Here is a 17,950-nt window from a genome sequence, read left to right as displayed (position 1 = left end):
TGTTTCAATGGTTCAAAGGTGGCTTGTTTCGATGTACACGAGGTTTAAGTGTTTCTATAGCTTAAATCGTCTTCATAGCATACGTTGAACCAAATTGTTTCATCTAGCGATGTCACCATGTTTCACTTTTTTTTCATAAACTGAAAAAAAAGTGAAACATCAACCTAGGCAAAATAGAACCTTTTTTGCCCTCATAAATGCTCCAATCATAAGGGTATCCATGTAAATTTCTCTTACCTGTTAACCGTAGCGTGCATGAGCTTGTAGTAAGACTATAAATAGTCCCCTAATTAAGGCATGTAATAGGGGATAAAAAATTCCATCATTAATACATATTGTTTTACATTTCCACTATAAGAGTGAACCACGTTTTTTCGACGAACACAGTTGTCATTCAACAACAAAAGATGGGTTTCCTTTATTATATCAAGTTTATTTTTTCTTCATGATTTCATTGTATGATTCCCTTTTGTCATTTAATGTGAAGCAATTTTCATGATCGGATGAATCGAGTGCTGACGTGATAGCTAGCACGTGAGGTAACATCAATTCATAATATCCAAATAATACAAGTGCACCATATTATATATATAATCCTAAGTAGTTAATTTCATTATGACGCAGTGACTGTATAGTATCTATCTACTCTTTATAAAATGGAGTAGAGTGGTGACGTATCTGCCACCACCCCAACTGTCAACTCCCAACTTTTTGTTAAACAAAAAAAAAAGACATATGAGACTAAAGGACCCACATATCAACTACTCCCACTAACTCTATTTTTTTTATGAAAATATATTAATATCAGTCCAAAAAGTTCCACAAATGATTAATAACAAATATGCACATGCTAACAACATATTAATGATATTTTTTTAATTAAAATTCCATTGCAATGCATGGATAAAACGCTGCTACCTCCATATTTCAATGTATGACGCCGTTGACTTTTTGTCCAATGTTTGACCATTCGTCTTATTTAAAAAATTTATGTAATTATCATTTATTTTATCGTGAAATGCTCTTTTAAGCATGACATAAATATTTTTATATATATTTGTAAAAAAAATAAATAAAACGAATGGTCAAACATTCGTAAAAAAGTAAACAGCGTCAAACATTAAAATACGAAGGGGAGTATATAGTTACAGCAAAAGCATTATACTACTATGTTGCATCGGATACACGATTTAAAGAAAAATTTTGGGAGATAAACACCGGGTGATCATGGCACTTCCGAACGGTTGTGACATCGACGTCGCATTGGATTGCAAAACAATCATCTCGGAGATATTCCGATCGCTCCAATTCTTCCCTGCTGATGATGCTCTGAAAGCCCCAGCCGTCGCCATGGCCGAAGCTGTGAAATCCAGCGTCGTGAGATGGTGGCGCCGCCGCCGGCTTGTCGCCGGCACTGTCAACCAGGCTGAACCTTGGCCGGGCACGCACGCGGCCGTCGCCGTCGCTAGGGTGGCCGGCGGCGGCGGCAAGCTGGAGGAAGACGCCGATGTGGCTCCTGTGTGTTTGGTCGTTGCTGCCATTGGGGTAGAGCTGGAGACGCCAGGAGTGGCCGCCGGCGTCGAAGACGCACGAGTCGACGTGCTCGCCGGGCTGGAGCACGCCGACGAGGTGCGAGTAGCCGTCGACCCTGAGCACGTGGGAGGTCGTCGACGGCCTGGAGACAATGGCGGAGGCGGTGCGCACGATGCGACCCGCTGCCCGCCAACGACATGGCTGGCAGTGTGCACTAGACGGGTCGGGAGACGGCGGCCGGCCGGCGCCGGAGCAGGAGATGCGGCGGGGCGTTGTTGATCTTCGTTGCAACTTTGCAAAAGATCGACACGGTAAATTACAAACACAGAAAGCATGCATTATTCGTGATGAAATCCAACTCTTAATACAATTCCACTTAATTTGACTCAAAATCAGGCTCGAATTAATAACCCTTTGAAACGTGCTGTTTTGTGATATCTTTCATATATCCATAATGTAATTACTTACAACTTTTACAATAATCGTTTATTCCTAATAATATACCTTCTCTGTTTATCCTTGTTTGACGCCGTTGACTTTTAGAGCTAGATCGAACCTAGGGATGCACGTGGGCCGGGTAAACCCATGTACCCAACGACCTAGCCCACGAAACATGGGGTCACAACCTCATTGGCTTACCCATGAAATTTCATGGGCCATCATGGGTCGACCCACAGTGACCCAATGGAGCATTATGAGCTGACCCTAGCTAGGTTACACACACACCGTCGCACGCATAGGCACCAGCTGTGCCGCCGCCGCCTCCTGACGCGAAACAAGCTTTGCAGGGAGACATGAGATGGCAACGGGGCTGCACCCGCCGGGTTTCACCACCCCGTCCCGCACCCGCATTGAAGGGAATCGCCCGTCACCCTCCCCATCCCCGCACTTGGGTGCAGGTTCTCCCCCGTCCCCGTCCCCACTGCGGGTACGGGGCACCCGCGGGTCCTCACACCCGACAACATCACCGGAATACAAATTGCAGCAGCAACAATCCCCAATTAACCCCAACTCAGGAAACAAGCGAGCAACACAATAGCAGTGAGACCATCATCAAATCGGCTGATGAAACACAAAATTGACCCAAAGAATAGGAACAACAAACAGATTTCAACTTCAGTGCCTGAAAACAACGTCAAGCTTCCGTGCTGTTAAAGAACAGCAAGTTGTTTCAGTTCATTTCAAACAGAAAGGCAGGAACGTCATGTAGGTAACTAACTCACTCATTCACAGGTACAAATCATCTAGCTGGTTGGTTGGTGATGCGTCGGCACTCGGCACTTGGATTTCGTCCTGGACATGGAGCCAAGATGTTAGATGTCTCGTCTTCTCGGCCGTATGGAAGTTTCACAGTGGAACCTTGCCTCGAACATGCGGACCTGGTTCCCTTGACTCCTGGAAGCATGCGGCGACGACTGCGGCCTGGATCCCTTGTCGTGGTCTCGTGGAGGCGTCGGCCGTCGATCTGGTGTCGCCGTGTCGGCCATTCGGCTTGGACTTAAGGCGGCGAGGTAGGGCATGGATGTGGATGGGAGCGAAGCGGCGGAGAGGATTCTTCTCCGTGCGCTTGGGACCTAGGGTTTTGGCGTGTATATATGTGAACGAGTGATGGCCCTATAGCAGCTGGGCTTTTATTTTCTATGGGCCATGAGGTAGTAGGAATGTAGGATGTGCTATACAGGGCCCCCGTGGGGATTCGGGTACGGGGAGCTTGGGAACGCCCCCGAACCCAGCTCACCCGATGGGGGAATATTTTTCCCGTTAAGACCCCCATGGGTAGAGATGTTAGCCCATTAAGAACCTTAATGGATGTTTTACCCGTCGGGTATTGGGGTTCGGGGCCCCATTGCCATCCCATGAGGATCAGGACGAGTCTGGTTCTATAACTATCAACGGCTGCCCATTAGCTGCTACTACATCCGTTTCACAATGTAAGTCATTCTAGCATTTCCCATATTCATATTGATGCTAATGAATCTAATATCTAGATTCATTAACATTAATATGAATATGAGAAATGCTAGAATGACTTACATTGTGAAACGGAGGAAGTAGCTCCTGCTGCTAGAAGACATAGTTGGCCAAAGAATACTGGTCGTACAGCGGGCAGAATGATTGAGAGCAAGTACTATCAGCATCTAAAACACAAGCCCCTAGATGCCACATATGCATAAATGGTGAGGTGGAGGAGAGAAGAAAAAAGAGAAAAAATGAGCCACCTCACGTGCAAGGGACAACCTCTTTACAAACTTTAAAAAAGAAAGAGAAAATAGTGATGTAAATTGGATGAAAAATGAATAAAACAAATAGTTATGTTGCATTGGACTAGTATATATTGGAGGCAATATATAAGTATATGTTGCCTTCTAATTAACTAGTTGATTATGTGAATAATATTAGAGGTGACAATCACCTCTACTATAAAACTTGCTCTAATGAAGCAGGTTTCAGCAGCGTAAATGGGAGCTCATCTCCTAAAGAAAATCTGCAAATATATGTGTCCAGGCCGACACCCCAAACATAGGACTTTGTCTGGAAAATTAAACAGAGCGTCGCCAAAAGTTCAGTTCTTTACGTGGCTCATAGCGAAAGTGAGGTCATCAACCAAAAAAAATATTGATAAGAAAATAATAATGTCGTCTCCTCTGTGTGACCTCGTGAAAGAGAAGATGAAGCTGCCCTCTACATATGTGCCTCCAATGCCCTTTCTTTTGCTAGACAACTTGCTTCTGTTTTGCTAAACAATAATTCACTTGGCGTGCATATCCAGCCCATCGAGTGAACTAGAACCAAAAAGGTAGGAAACCCATGTTTTCAGAATTTTGGAAGCAACATTGTTTATTTGAATCTTAAGCTCGCCTAAACAGAGGATTTGTTTAATTTGGAAACATTTTTAATTTCCCCTTCAATTCCCCTTTCAATCCCCTCCGACTCTAGGTCGTATGTTATGTTGGAAATTTGGTCATAATTCGGCATATTTTAATCCAAAATATTAAGACAATAAACATGACATTTGCAATATGAGTAGATCTAGTGACAGTGCTAGATGTATACAACTTGAGTATGCTTAATATGAAATAAGCATCAACATTTACATAGTAACGCAATGCTGCCATTGCGAAGAGTATTAACAAAGAAACATTTAATAGAATCAGGAGAATGAAAGTATACCCCGAGAACGTCCCACCGCTGGATTTTGAGGCAGTATTGCCTCCGTTGATGTCGTTCATCATCTTGTCTCCAATCTCCATCGACATCTTGGTGAAGGCGTCGATGCAGCAGCAGTAGCCGTGTAGAACAAGAGCAGTCGCGCTTGAAGTGCTATCCAAAAACTTGATCGCCCACCTACCCATGCAGATTCTTAAGCGGATGAAGTTTTGGAGGCACCTGCTCGTCCCGTACACCTGTGCGCGCAAGTGAACAGAACCTGCTCGTCCCGTACACCTGTGCGTGCAGGTGAACAGAACCGGGGAAGGATTCTGCAGCTCAGGAACAGAGGAGGAGGAACTCGAAGTGCAAGAGAGGTCGGGAAGAACTCCATCCGTCCTTCTGGTCGCTACGGAGTATATATATGCGAGCGCGAGAGTAACGTTCGGAGTCATTAACCGCGGTGTTTAATTTCGAAACCGACACGCTCGTTAATACGGAATCAATTCACGGCGTTTAATTCCGTAACCGACGGAATCAATTCACGACGTTTGTGTTTATTACCGTCTGTTACAAAAAGAACAGAACCTGCTCGTCCCGTACACCTGTGCGTGCAGGTGAACAGAACCGGGGAAGGATTCTGCAGCTCAGGAACAGAGGAGGAGGAACTCGAAGTGCAAGAGAGGTCGGGAAGAACTCCATCCGTCCTTCTGGTCGCTACGGAGTATATATATGCGAGCGCGAGAGTAACGTTCGGAGTCATTAACCGCGGTGTTTAATTTCGAAACCGACACGCTCGTTAATACGGAATCAATTCACGGCGTTTAATTCCGTAACCGACGGAATCAATTCACGACGTTTGTGTTTATTACCGTCTGTTACAAAAAGAGAGAGCGCAGCTGTCTGCCTCGCCTCGCCTCGCCCCGTCTGGTTATCCGCGCACCATCTCAACCGGTCAACAGAGACTCTCCACTTGCTCCGTATTTAAGTTGAGACCTCTTCACTTAGATTTCCAAGGTGGTATTATTACCCATAGCACTTAATGTGGGCCAATGGAATTATTAGGATTTAATTGGGCCTAGCCCATTAATCTAACATGTTACCTGTCCTGTAATCTTGATCAATCTTTTGTAATTGAAAATTCAGGTGTGAAACTCTTCTCTCTGATGATTTGTCCAACAAAAAAATTGCTTCCAAAATTTTTGATTCGACATAATGTGGATCTCCAAGCTAGTATTGCGATGTGTGCTCGTTAAATGGAATCACATATGTGGTCAGAAAACACGGAGACCTATATCTTGAGACACGGAAAATGCAATAATAGAACTCAAAATACAAAGTAATAAAATAAATCTAGGTCCCCAGTGAAGCCTAAGAAAACAGTTATAGCATGGGCACAGATATAGTGCTCTGCTTTTTTGAAGCCATTAAGATAAAACAGAAATGCTATAAATTATCACTACAAATGAATAAAATATATAACCTTAATCTGAGGTTTCATGCTTAAAGAATAGTACCGGCTTTCAATTGGCAGCAAGCTCAAAATTATTAAATAAATAAAATGTGAAACCAGACCATACATGAAAAATCTAGGAGAAAATTTCAGGTAGATGGTGAACACCCGAAGGGTAACTACTGCATTAATGCTGTCTCAATTCATAACTGAATGTAAAGTAAGCAAATAGCAATAGTGCAGCCGCTGTATCTTACACAAATGTCAAGCATATACATTATCAGTTTGCAAGTTTGATGAAAATTATATCTAGTTTATATATCATATCAAACGGCCGGAGACTTTTACACAAAGATACCAAACATGGGCACATTTTCAAGCTCCAACTATTGCTCAGTTACAGAACAAACAAATTAAAAGCCAAGGCAGCACACAATGAAACATCAAGTTTGTATCCCCCAGTACTGTACACTACTACCAGACGGTAAAACCTGACGGTCCACCCATAGAAGGTAAAATCTATTTTCCTGATGGTTTTCGGCATACAGGCTAGCCCTCGAATTTGGTAGTGATAGTGGGCTAGTGGCCACCCAAGGAACCAGCCGGCCCATTGATACATCACAAATCAATTAAAGGAACAAAATATTTGCTTCTACCAAGGAACCAGAAGTATACATACCTAGTTAATAAGATAACATATGATTCGATGAGCCTCTGGGAAGCCATTGAATATTATCAAGTACTATAGTTATATACCTTGAATAAATGAAATTGCAGATGATGAACTAAATAGCAGGGGTTATTTTGTGCTCGGTATGGGGGGACTGGTGATCTCTTCTTGTTGCTCCATGGAGTAGCCCCGTTCCTCCTGTCCTTCTGTCACCATCATTTTCCCAGCCAATCTGACCATATGTTGTGAGGAGCAGTTGGGAAGTAGGCTTGCTTCGTTCTTGATGGCGGCCTCAACTGCCTCTACCTCCTCAACCCTCGCGCCTTGGCAGTGAATATATAAACACCGAGTTCCTTAAGGGTTGAGAGGTGGTGGATGCCCAGATTTCGATTGGCACATGCATACTCTATGGAATGTGGCTTGATTCTAAACGAGATGTATTCAAGCTTTAGCATGGCTCCAGCGTGGAACATCATATCAGTGGCAGAAAAATACAAGTCTAGACACTTCAGACATCTGAACTTATTTCTGTTTATGCTAAACCTTGCAGTGATGTCATGTGCGTACAACCTTAACATAAGAGAAAGCAAGGCAGGCAAGTCTCCAAGGATAACCAACACATAAAAATTTCAACCGCCACAGTTTAACTATACCTTTGGGCAGTTCCTTTGTACCAATACCATGAGGTAGATCCAATGTCTCCAAAAACAACAGTTCTCCTACGTGCACTGTCCGGTTGTGCCTGTTTACCTGCTGCAGGAAGCAGCCGTTGCCCTGCCATCGATTCTTTGTGTACACTCTTGAAAGACAGCTGTTTTAGCTAGTAATAAATATGTTAAGCAAGATTTTAAAATATTACTATACTACGTACTGTGTCCTTTTATTAACCGGAGAGAAAACGAGTATGTGGAGAAAACAAAGACGAGGGAGTATTACTAGATCAAAGCGTGGTATCGACAACCACTCGGCTTGTTCCTTTTGCGCCCAGGATCTGAAAATGACGAACCACATCCTCCTTGACTACGTGTTCGCTCGCCAGGTCTAGCACCAAGTTCTTTCCCCTGCTGGTTGGCTAGACCTCGTTCCTTGCCACGGCTGCTCTCTTTAGGTCTGGTGGCAGTCGTCTAGGACCTGCCTAAGCATATGTGTGACCTCGTCAAACAGAAGATGAAGCTATGACCCATACATATGTGCCTCCAATGCCCTTTCTTTTGCTAGACAACTTGCTTCTTTTTTGCTAAACAATAATTCATTTGGCATGCATATCCAGCCCATCACGTGAACTATAACCAAAACGGTAGGAAACCCATTTTTTTTCAGATTTTTAGAAGCGACCAGTTGTTCATGAGAATCTTAAGCTTGCCTAAACAGGGGCTTTGTTTAATTAGGAGGCGTTTTTCCCCCTTCCCCCTTCAATCACTGTAACCTTCCGACTCTAGGGTCATGTAATCTTGATCACTCTTTCGTAATTGAAAATTCAAGTGCGGAACTCTTCTCTCCCATGATTTGACAAAAAAAATGCTTCCAAATTTTTGATTCGACATAATGTGGATCTCCAAGCTTGTATTGCGGTGTGTGCTCGTTAAATGGAATCATATGTGCGTTCAGAAAAACATGGAGACCTATATCTTGAGACAAGGAAAACTCAATAATATAATTGAAAATAGAAAGTAAGAAAATAAATCTGGGTCCCCAGTGAAGCCTAACATGGGCACAGATATAGCGCTCTGCTTTTTTGAAATCATTAAGATAAAACATAAATGCTATAAATTATCACTACAAATTAATAAGATATATAACCTTAATCTGTGGTTTCATGCTTAAATAATAGTACCAGTCTTTCAATTGGCAACAAGCCCAAAATTATTAAATTTATAAAATGTGAAACCAGATCATCCATGAAAATATGGTGAACACCCAAAGGGTAACTACTGTATCAATGATGTCTCAATTCATGACTGAATATAAAGTAAGCAAATAGCATTAGTGCACAGCAGCTGTATCTTATACAACAGGCGAGCATTCATTATCAATTTGCACGTTTGATGAAAATGATATCTAGTTTATATATCATATCAAACGTCCAGAAACACAAAGACACCAAACATGGGTACATTTTCAAGCTCCAATTATTGCTCAGTTACAGAACAAAGAAACTAAAAGCCTAGGCAGCACACAACGAAAGGTACAAGAAGTTTGCATCCCCCAGCACTATAGTAGCCACCTAAGGAACCAGCCGGCCCCTTGATACATCACAAACCAATTAAAGGAACAAATATATATGTGCTTCTGCCAACAAGGAACCGGAAGTATACATACCTAATAGTAGTTAATAAGATAACATATGATCAGATGAGCCTCAGGGAAACCATTGATTGTTATCAAATACTATACTAGTTACGTACCTTGAATAGATGAAATTGCAGATGAACTATGTGGCAGGGGTTATTTTGTGCTCAGTATGGGGATCAGTGATCTCTTCTTGTTGCTCAATCGAGTGGCCCCCTTCCTCCCATCCTTCCTCCCACGATATGTCGATATCCTCCAATCCTTCCTCCCGCCATAAGCGGATATGTTGTATGTAGCAGTTGGGAAGTAGGCTTGCTTCGTTCTTGATGGCGGCCACAACTGCCTCCACCTCCTTAGCTGTCGCGCCTTGGCAGTCAATATAGACATTGAGTGCCTTAAGGGTTGAGAGGTGGTGGATGCCCAGATTTCGATTGGCACATGCATACTCTGTGGAATGTGCCTTGATTGTAAAGTCGATGTCTACAAGCGTTGGCATGGCTCCAGCGTGGAACATCATATCACTGGCCGAACAATTCAAGTTTAGAGACTCTAGACATCTGAACTTATTTCTGTATATGCTAAACCTTTCTGTGTTGTCAAATGCGGACACTAACAAAAGAGAAAGCAAGGCAGGCAAGTCTCCTAGGATCTCAAGGGTTTCTTGCGTCACTTGTTGGATTGTAATGTCCAGACAGGTCAGGTTGGCCAGTGACGCCGGCCTCTCAGGAATCCCATGGAGAAGGAGAGGACGGATGTGTAATTCTTGCAGGAGATAAGACGGCGAGGATGAAAAATCCAAATTGATATAAGCAGAACCCAACTGCCAGTAACTATTAAAATATAAATATCTAAGATTGTAACTAAGGAGTTTGTTGAGCGATGAAGTTAACGTATCCAAGTGTTTTGATTTATGATTGTTCTCGTCAGTAATGGACAAACTTAGGTGAAGTATCCTAAGTTTGGTCAGCGTTCCCAACTGTTCCAAGGAGTTTATTGAGCTCAAATTGTCCTCTTTTGTTGATACTGCTAGTTCCTCTAGAGCTTGCATATTCCCGACTCCATCCGGCAGTCTTGCATCATGAACGCGTAAAAATTTCAACCGCCGCAGTTTAACTATGCCTTTGGGCAGCTCCTCTGTACCAATACCACGAGGTAGATCCAATGTCTCCAAAAACAGCAGTTCTCCTATTTCTTCAGTAAGATGTGTAACTAGATCAATCCGTAAGTACCGCAACTGAAGTAGCTTCCCAATTCCACAAATCTCCATCATCTTATTACCACTCTCTATATGAAGCACTCTGAAAACATTCAAGTCAGAAATAGGAAGCATCTGTTCCCTGTATCCAAATATGCTCACTGATCTAACATTACAAGTTACCATGGAACACATTGGCATCACATTTTCTTGGCCACGGTAGTCAAGTAAAAGTCGACGAACTTTTCCTTGGGACACTAGCGAATTTGGATCACTGAAAACTGTAACAAAGTTTTCTTCAATTGCCTTGGATACAATGAGATCAAGAATAATATCATGCACACGACAAGTCCTTATACGATCGTCAAATAACATTTTTTCTGGTTGGATCAAACTTCTGTTGATAAGTTCATTTAAATAGAATTCCCCTTCCTCCATTATGTTTCTCCCACAATTTACCTTGATGAACCCTTCTGCTCTCCACCTCCTTAACAACTGCCGCACATCGATCTCACAATCTTCTGGATACATACTGAAATATAGCAGGCACGTCTTTAAATGATGAGCAAGATCATTATAACTAAGGGATAATATCCTTTTCATTTCATCATTGTCGCAATTTTCCCCAATCCCTGAACCAATTGAATTCCGAATGCTCATCCATTCTTCCCTGTTTTTTGATTTAACTGTCAATAAACTAGCAATTGTAATTATTGCCAGCGGAAGGCCACCACACTTGTTAATGATATCAACTGAGACTTCTTTAATGTGAACCGGGCATTGGTCTTCTGAGCCAAAAATTCTTCTAAAGAACAAACCTTTGGAATCGGCTTCGTTTAGTGGCCTTATCTGATATAAAGTATCATGGTGAGGATAGCAACATGATTTGGCAACATTACCATTTCTTGTTGTCAATAGGATCCTGCTACCACAAGTACTCTCAGGCAAGGCACACTTAATAATCTTCCATGCTTGGGTGCTCCATATATCATCAATTACGATAAGGTACCTATGAGAAAGAGAGTCCATAGTTCAATCGAGTCTTGTTGATAATGATTAAATGGAGGTAGGACTTAAATATGAAAAACTGTACTGGTAGCTCAATCTAATGTTTCGAAGTCTGAAATTTTGCAAGATAAGTAGTATGAAATGCTAGAGGCCGTAAGGATCGTGTGAATTGAATAACTTTTGGTATGGAATTAGAAACAAATGGCATACCTTTTGTTCTCGAGAAAGATCCTAAGTTCATTAATGAGCCAGTCCTCTTCTCGAAGTTCTTCATCTGAATTCTTGATTTGAGAGAGTATCTTGCGGAATATCTTTTTCACATCGGGTTTCTGGGAGACTGATACAAAAGCCTGGCAATCAAACTGCTGCCCAAGTTTTTTGTAGACTTGATTAGCAAGAGTAGTTTTGCCCAATCCTCCAAACCCCACGATTGACACCACCTTCAATGACTGCTCCCCATCATCCACCAACTTAATGAGTTCATCTATTGGACCATCTACACCAACAAGGCTGGATACCTCGGCATACAGTGCAGGTAGACGAGGGTCGATGGCCTCCACAGTGCTAGTCCTACTAGAGTCAAGAACCGCATCGAGTTTATACCTATCACGCCGTTGGCTGGCCTCGTCTATGCGAGCCTTGAGCTCTTGTATCCGCTCGCCGATATCATGGCGAGCTCCAAGCCTTTTCAACTTCTTCATTGTCTTGGGAATGAATCCCTTGATACCAGTATATTTGTCTGGCTCATCATGAAGCTGGAGCATATACCGATCGATGCAGTCCTCGATGTCGTAGGCCATCTCCCTCACCTGGTTCCTCCACTCCTTCATCTGTGGATCAACAACATCCATGTCGGCCAGCTTCTCGAGCAAAGCGTTCATGTTGCTCAGCTCGTCTTTCAGGGATTGGATCCCACGCTTCACTCTCTTCTGTTGCTTGTACTCCTCGCCCAGAAGCGCGGTGAGCTTTGCAAGGAGGGAGTTCATCACTCCTGTGGCAGCGCTCACCATGATCCCTTCCATCTCTTGTGTTAATTCTTCTTGTGCAGCTCCAGGACACTCTCAAAACAGTGAATTAAATCTGCTGTATTCCAAAAGGACAGCGTTAGGTTATTCAAACCTCTGAAGAGTGAAGATTGCAATCAATTAATCAAGATCAAGCTAAGAACAAAATCGATGCCACAGCAGGGGCCATGTTATTTGTGCATACCTTGTGTTGTTCGATGGCCAAGGAAAAGATGTTTTTGGGGGAAAGTTGAGTGGAGAAGAGTAATGATAGTAGAGAGCTGTTGCTTCAGTGTGTGTCGGTAAGAATAATTGGTACTCCCTCCGTCCCATAATATAAGGGATTTTGAGTTTTTACTTGTAACGTTTGACCACTCGTCTTATTCAAAATTTTTAAAATTATTATTTATTTTATTTGTGACTTACTTTATTATCTACCGTATTTTAAGCACAACTTTTCGTTTTTTATATTTGTAAAAAAAATTTGAATAAGACGAGTGGTCAAACGTTGTAAGCGAAAACTCAAAATCCCTTATATCGTGGGACGGAGGGAGTGGGAAAGGGCAGGGCCCAGGCTCCACTAAGCCTGAGAGAATATTGTGCTTTATTCACATTTCACGCGCCTGGTGTGAACTAACAGCGAGGCTTTCTGCGATGCTGCCGGCCAATAGTGACCCTGCTTGACTAATGGCATAAAAAGCTTGGTAGGGAATTGATACTGAATTACCAGTCACTGGATAAGAAAGACATCGTTATAGGCCTGTACAAGCATTTGTCTCAAGAGAGCATTATTAAGATCAAATGATGAGATAAGGTAGAGAAGTGAGGGCTGATGAGAGAGTGGTTGAACAATATCTATATAAACTCAAAAACAGTACAAAAACAAGCACTAGATTAGTAGTAAGCAAATGAAGTAAAAAATATTATGGTTTATTAGAGCAAGTGTGCTAGAGGTAATTTGTTGTGTATGTTATTAATAAAGATTAGGCGAGAATAAATACCGGATGTTATTATGTTTAGAAAAAATCACTGGTGTTGTGGGTGGAAACAAATAGATTTTTGGGATCACCTATACATTTGTCGACAAATTTTCTTTTAAAAATTTGACAGATATAATTATAGTACAATATAACTTGTCTGTGACTTGTATGTAACATGCAAAAAATCTCTCTGTAACATGTTATTTCGATGAAACGGAGGTTGTGAAAACGAATTCTCACATATGTGCACATAGTGACTTTTTTCCTTCTTTACTTGAACAAATCTTGAAACGGTTTAAAATTATGTGAAAGTTATATGCAAGTTACATTGTAGTTACATACAAGTTACAATGTAATTACACTCGAATTTGCTATATATTTGTCGCGTGATTTTTTCCTTCGTATTTGACGCTTTTTCGACCTTACGATCTGTGCCTCCACGCCCAGCGCCTCCAGCGCGGTGAGCGTCGACGGCAGCAGCTCGGGGATCGCCGTGCATGCTATCTCATCCTCGTGCTTCCGTTCTCCCTCCTCTCAACCTCGAACTGCATGCATCTCATCTCGATCATGCATTGCATCATCATGAATGCCGCTAGCTAGGTAGCTCTAATGGCGAGACATCTGTATGAAATGTATCGTACCCTCGTCGAGTTCCTGATAAGCGGCGTCTCGTCGCCGGAGCTGGACGACGACGACGACGACGACGGAGGCTTGAGCGTGTTTAGCATGGAGAGATTCACCGTGGAGGAGGAGGAGGATGAATCGTCACCGGCGGCGGCGGTTTCATCTTGGAGGTTCTAGGTTCTTGAATCTTGATCCGATCCATCAGCTCCTTCATGTCGCCGATGGTGCCGCCGAGAATCGATGTCCTGTCCATCTGCATGCGTAACGACGTTTGATGATCCGGGTGATTGCTAGCATAACAAGAAAAACATGTGGTTTTTCATTTCGCTGATTAGCTCAGAAAATTACAGTCCTATATAACTAAAATTACATTTATAAATTCAGTTGATATGACATGTAAGTGCACTATAATTTTAGTAAAAATGTTGTGTAAGTAAATATGTACTTGTTATTTTCTTTAAAATATAAAATTATAATTCTATATAACCACACTGTAACTTTTAGTAGATGGGTTGGTGATATATTTTTTCAATGTAAAGATCTAACAAATAAAATATATACAATATATATAATTAATATATATGATTCATGTATAGACTCTTCTAATCAAGTGATCAAATGAGTCTAATCCAACTAATCTAAAATCTGTGTGATTTGAACCCAAAAATCTGTCGCGTGATGGATAGCTAGTCCCATCACATTACACTATGATTATATTGTAGTTACATCTATAAAATTTTTAGAAGAAAATTTACCGACAAATATATAGCAAAATTGTAGATTTTTTGGCAGCGGCACAGACTCGGATGTCGGTCAGCCCGACCGTGCCCCCAAAGGATTAGTACTATTTCTTAATGATGATGAAGATTAGCCCGTAATCGCATCACTTGTACAGATGGTTTTGCTGTATTGGGCCTCGTTTAGTCACCGTCATTTTTGCGGGCGGGCCATCTTCTAATTGGGCCCGTAGGCTGTTCACGACACTTTCGACGTCGCACCGGACGGTGACGCAGTCGCCGCGCTCGCCGGCGCCGCTCCCGAACACGGCCGTCCTCGGCGGTGGCTCGTACTACTCGCGCGCGCGGCGCGGCCGTCCTGGTCGACCAGGCTGAGCTCCAGCCGCGCCTGGAACGGCGGCTGCCCGCGGTGGGGGTAGACGTGGGGGAACTTGAGGTGGACGGCCTCAAGTTGAGAAATCGCTCTGTTTTCTTCATACACGCGCGTGATTTTTTTTTCGATATTTTATAAATTGAGTCTTTCACCTTCAATATCAGTTGAAAGTTTTGAATTTGAGTTGAATGTTTTTTTTAAAAAAATTAAGTTGAATGTTTTGAATTTGGAGATGAAAGTTTTCAAATTTAAATCAAATACTTTGAATTTTGAGATGAAAGTTTTTAAATTTGAGTTAAAAAATTTCGAATCTTGACTTGATTTTTTTTTCAAAATTTGAGTTGAATGTTTGAAATCCTCAGTTGAAAGTTTTTGAATCCGAGTTGAAAGTTTTCATGTCTGAATTGAAAGTTTTCAAATCCAAGTTGAATGTTCTTAAATCTGAATTGAAAGTTTTCAAATCCGAGTTGAAAGTTTCGAATCCTGAGCTAAAAGTTTTTAAATCCGAATTGAAAGCTTTTAAATCTAAGTTGAAAGTTTTTAAATCTTGACTTGAAAATTTTCAAATCTGAGTTGAAAATTTTAAAAAAATTAAAAGTTTTAAAATCTGAGTTGAAAGTTTTGTTTATGTATTTTTTAAAAAAACTAATACTAAAATTATCATTAACACTAATCAGTAGGGGCGTGCGTAGCTGCGCGAGCTGGACAGCCAGTGCACACGCACCCATTAGGAGTCCCCGATGATTTGTCCATAAAAAAATTGCTTCCAAAATTTCTGATTGGGCATAATGTGGATCTCCAAGCTTATATTGCGATGTGTGCTCATTAAATGCGATCAGATATACGTTCAGAGAAAAACTTGGAGACCTATATCTTCAGACATGGAAAACTCAATAATAGAACTCAAAATACAAAGTAATAAAATAAATCTGGGTCCCCAGTGAAGCCTAACAAAACAGTTATAGCATGGGCACAAATATAACACTCTGCTTTTTTTAAATCATTAAGATAAAACAGAAATGCTATAAATTATCACCACAAATTAATTAAATATATAACCTTAATCTGGGGTTTCATGCTTAAAGAATAGTGGCAACAAGCCAAAATTATTAAATTTATAAAATGTGAAACCAGATCATCCATGAAAATCTGGGAGAAAATCTCAGATAGATGATGAACACCCTCAAGGGTGACTACTGTATTAATGCTATCTCAATTCATGACTGAATGTAAAGTAAGCAAACAGCATTAATACAGCCGCTGTATCTTACACAATTGTCGAGCATATACATTATCAGTTTGCACGTTTGATGAAAATGATATCTATTTATATATCATACATATCAAACTCCCGGAGACTTTTGCACAAAGACACCAAACATGGGCACATTTTCAAGATCAAATTATTGCTGAGTTACAGAACAAACAAATTAAAGCCAAGGCAACACACAACGAAACATACATCAAGTTTGGATCCCCCAGTACTGTAGTGGCCACCCAAGGAACCAGTCGGCCCCTTGATACATCACAGACCAATTAAAGGAACAAAATAAAGAGTGCACTTGGGAGAGGATTTGCCAGCTAGTGGAACCATATAATTTCACAAGAAACGCACGGTGTTCTCTAATGGTAGTATTGTACTACGTACCCGTAGAAACAATTGTTGAGCATATTAGCAATATTAGTATTTGTCTAACTTGTGATTAGTTGTATGTTTGTCATTCAATTTTTTTTTCTTTTAGTCGCTGGCAGATCAGTTGCGTTCGATTAAAAAAGAAAGAAAAAAAGATCACTCGCTCATATCTAGTGATTGCTAGGTTTAGTCGGTGATAGGCTTCACTCGGCTTTCAGAAAAAAAATAAAAACAACAAAAGGCTTTCAGAATGACGCCATCCATCATCTAGCTGTGAGTATTTCACCCCCCTAATTAACAGCAAATTAATTATAGAACACCTAGGCAAAAAGCCTAATCTAGCCTTAACAACCTGGCCAAATTACAAGCATCAGACTTCCTGGATCACATCTTCCATAAGCTCCAGCAGTCTTGAAATCATCTTCTTCCTTTTCTCCATTTTCAGTTCCATCTTCTGCTAGCTCCAGGCAATTTGCTCCCTGTCTCCAGCCATGACTGGAGTTGTACATGTCGCTGCTCAGTAATGGATTGGAGAACAGCCGAAGCAAATTTGTACCTGCCGAATACAGTGTCTCTTCAACACAGAGCACACGATGAATCTGTACTTGCCAATCTAGTGACATCTCCCACAAACGGCTCGACCAGCAGTCACTCCACTCGTATACCCTGCAGTTAAACATCTGAAAATTGTCACGGTTGCTGCTTATCTCCATATTGATCCAGAAACTACTCAACTATCATATCCATGATTCGTAATTCATTCGTTCGATCTTTCCATTTCATGTTGAAAATGCGATGAGTCGTGAGAACTGTGTACCGCGGCACTATCCATCGGTTCTTGCGTGTCGGATCTACTCCCGGAGCTTCCCAGGCCTACATGCACTTCACCGTTTTCCCGCATGCAATTTTCTAACACTCATGGCAGCTCTTGCAGAAGCCCGATAGAGCCTAATCCATGCAGCTTCAGCAATATATATACATGGGTGTCTTCAATGTCAACACTTTATTGTAATTTTTTTAGCTCCAGCAGTCTTCTCATCTTCAGCTCCATCAGTCTTGACATCTTCTTCCATTCCTCTCTACGTTCAGCTGCATCTTCTACTCCAGCCAATCAGCTCGTACTGTTCTTTTGCATTTCCCCAATCGCAGAGACCGAGTCAAGTGACATCTCCCCGAAACACCTTAAGCAGCAGTCACTCGTACACCCTGCACAAACATCTGAAAATTGTTACGGTTGCTGCTTATTATATCGATCGATCTCCATATTGATCCTGAAGGTACTCAACTATCATATGCACGATTAA

General features: G+C 41.7%; 2 protein-coding genes across 3 annotated transcripts; both read right to left on the bottom strand.

The window, feature by feature from the left end:
* Window positions 1–1,167: 1,167 nt before the first annotated feature.
* LOC127755934 (BTB/POZ and MATH domain-containing protein 6-like) lies at window positions 1,168–1,951 on the bottom strand. The gene has a single exon (XM_052281543.1). It carries the CDS (start codon window positions 1,870–1,872, stop codon window positions 1,168–1,170), a length of 705 nt encoding a protein of 234 aa, XP_052137503.1. The 5' UTR covers window positions 1,873–1,951.
* Window positions 1,952–8,734: 6,783 nt separating this feature from the next.
* Window positions 8,735–12,651, bottom strand: LOC127755521 (disease resistance protein RGA5-like). Of its 2 annotated transcripts, none has more exons than XM_052281201.1 (4): window positions 12,505–12,651; window positions 11,506–12,375; window positions 9,209–11,296; window positions 8,735–9,122 (listed from the first exon to the last, which is right to left on the bottom strand). In XM_052281201.1, exons 2-3 carry the CDS (start codon window positions 12,315–12,317, stop codon window positions 9,235–9,237), a joined length of 2,874 nt encoding a protein of 957 aa, XP_052137161.1. In that variant the 5' UTR covers window positions 12,318–12,375; window positions 12,505–12,651; the 3' UTR covers window positions 8,735–9,122; window positions 9,209–9,234. The 2 variants fall into 2 exon arrangements, with proteins under 2 accessions (XP_052137161.1, XP_052137159.1); XM_052281199.1 differs by having other exon boundaries at window positions 8,736–9,122; window positions 11,506–12,378.
* Window positions 12,652–17,950: the final 5,299 nt, after the last annotated feature.

The sequence above is a fragment of the Oryza glaberrima genome, chromosome 11 (genome assembly GCF_000147395.1).
Source record: "Oryza glaberrima chromosome 11, OglaRS2, whole genome shotgun sequence".
NCBI classification, from domain to species: domain Eukaryota; kingdom Viridiplantae; phylum Streptophyta; class Magnoliopsida; order Poales; family Poaceae; genus Oryza; species Oryza glaberrima.
The sequence above is the reverse complement of the archived record's forward strand: the minus strand, read 5'-3'. Positions and strand labels throughout refer to the sequence as shown.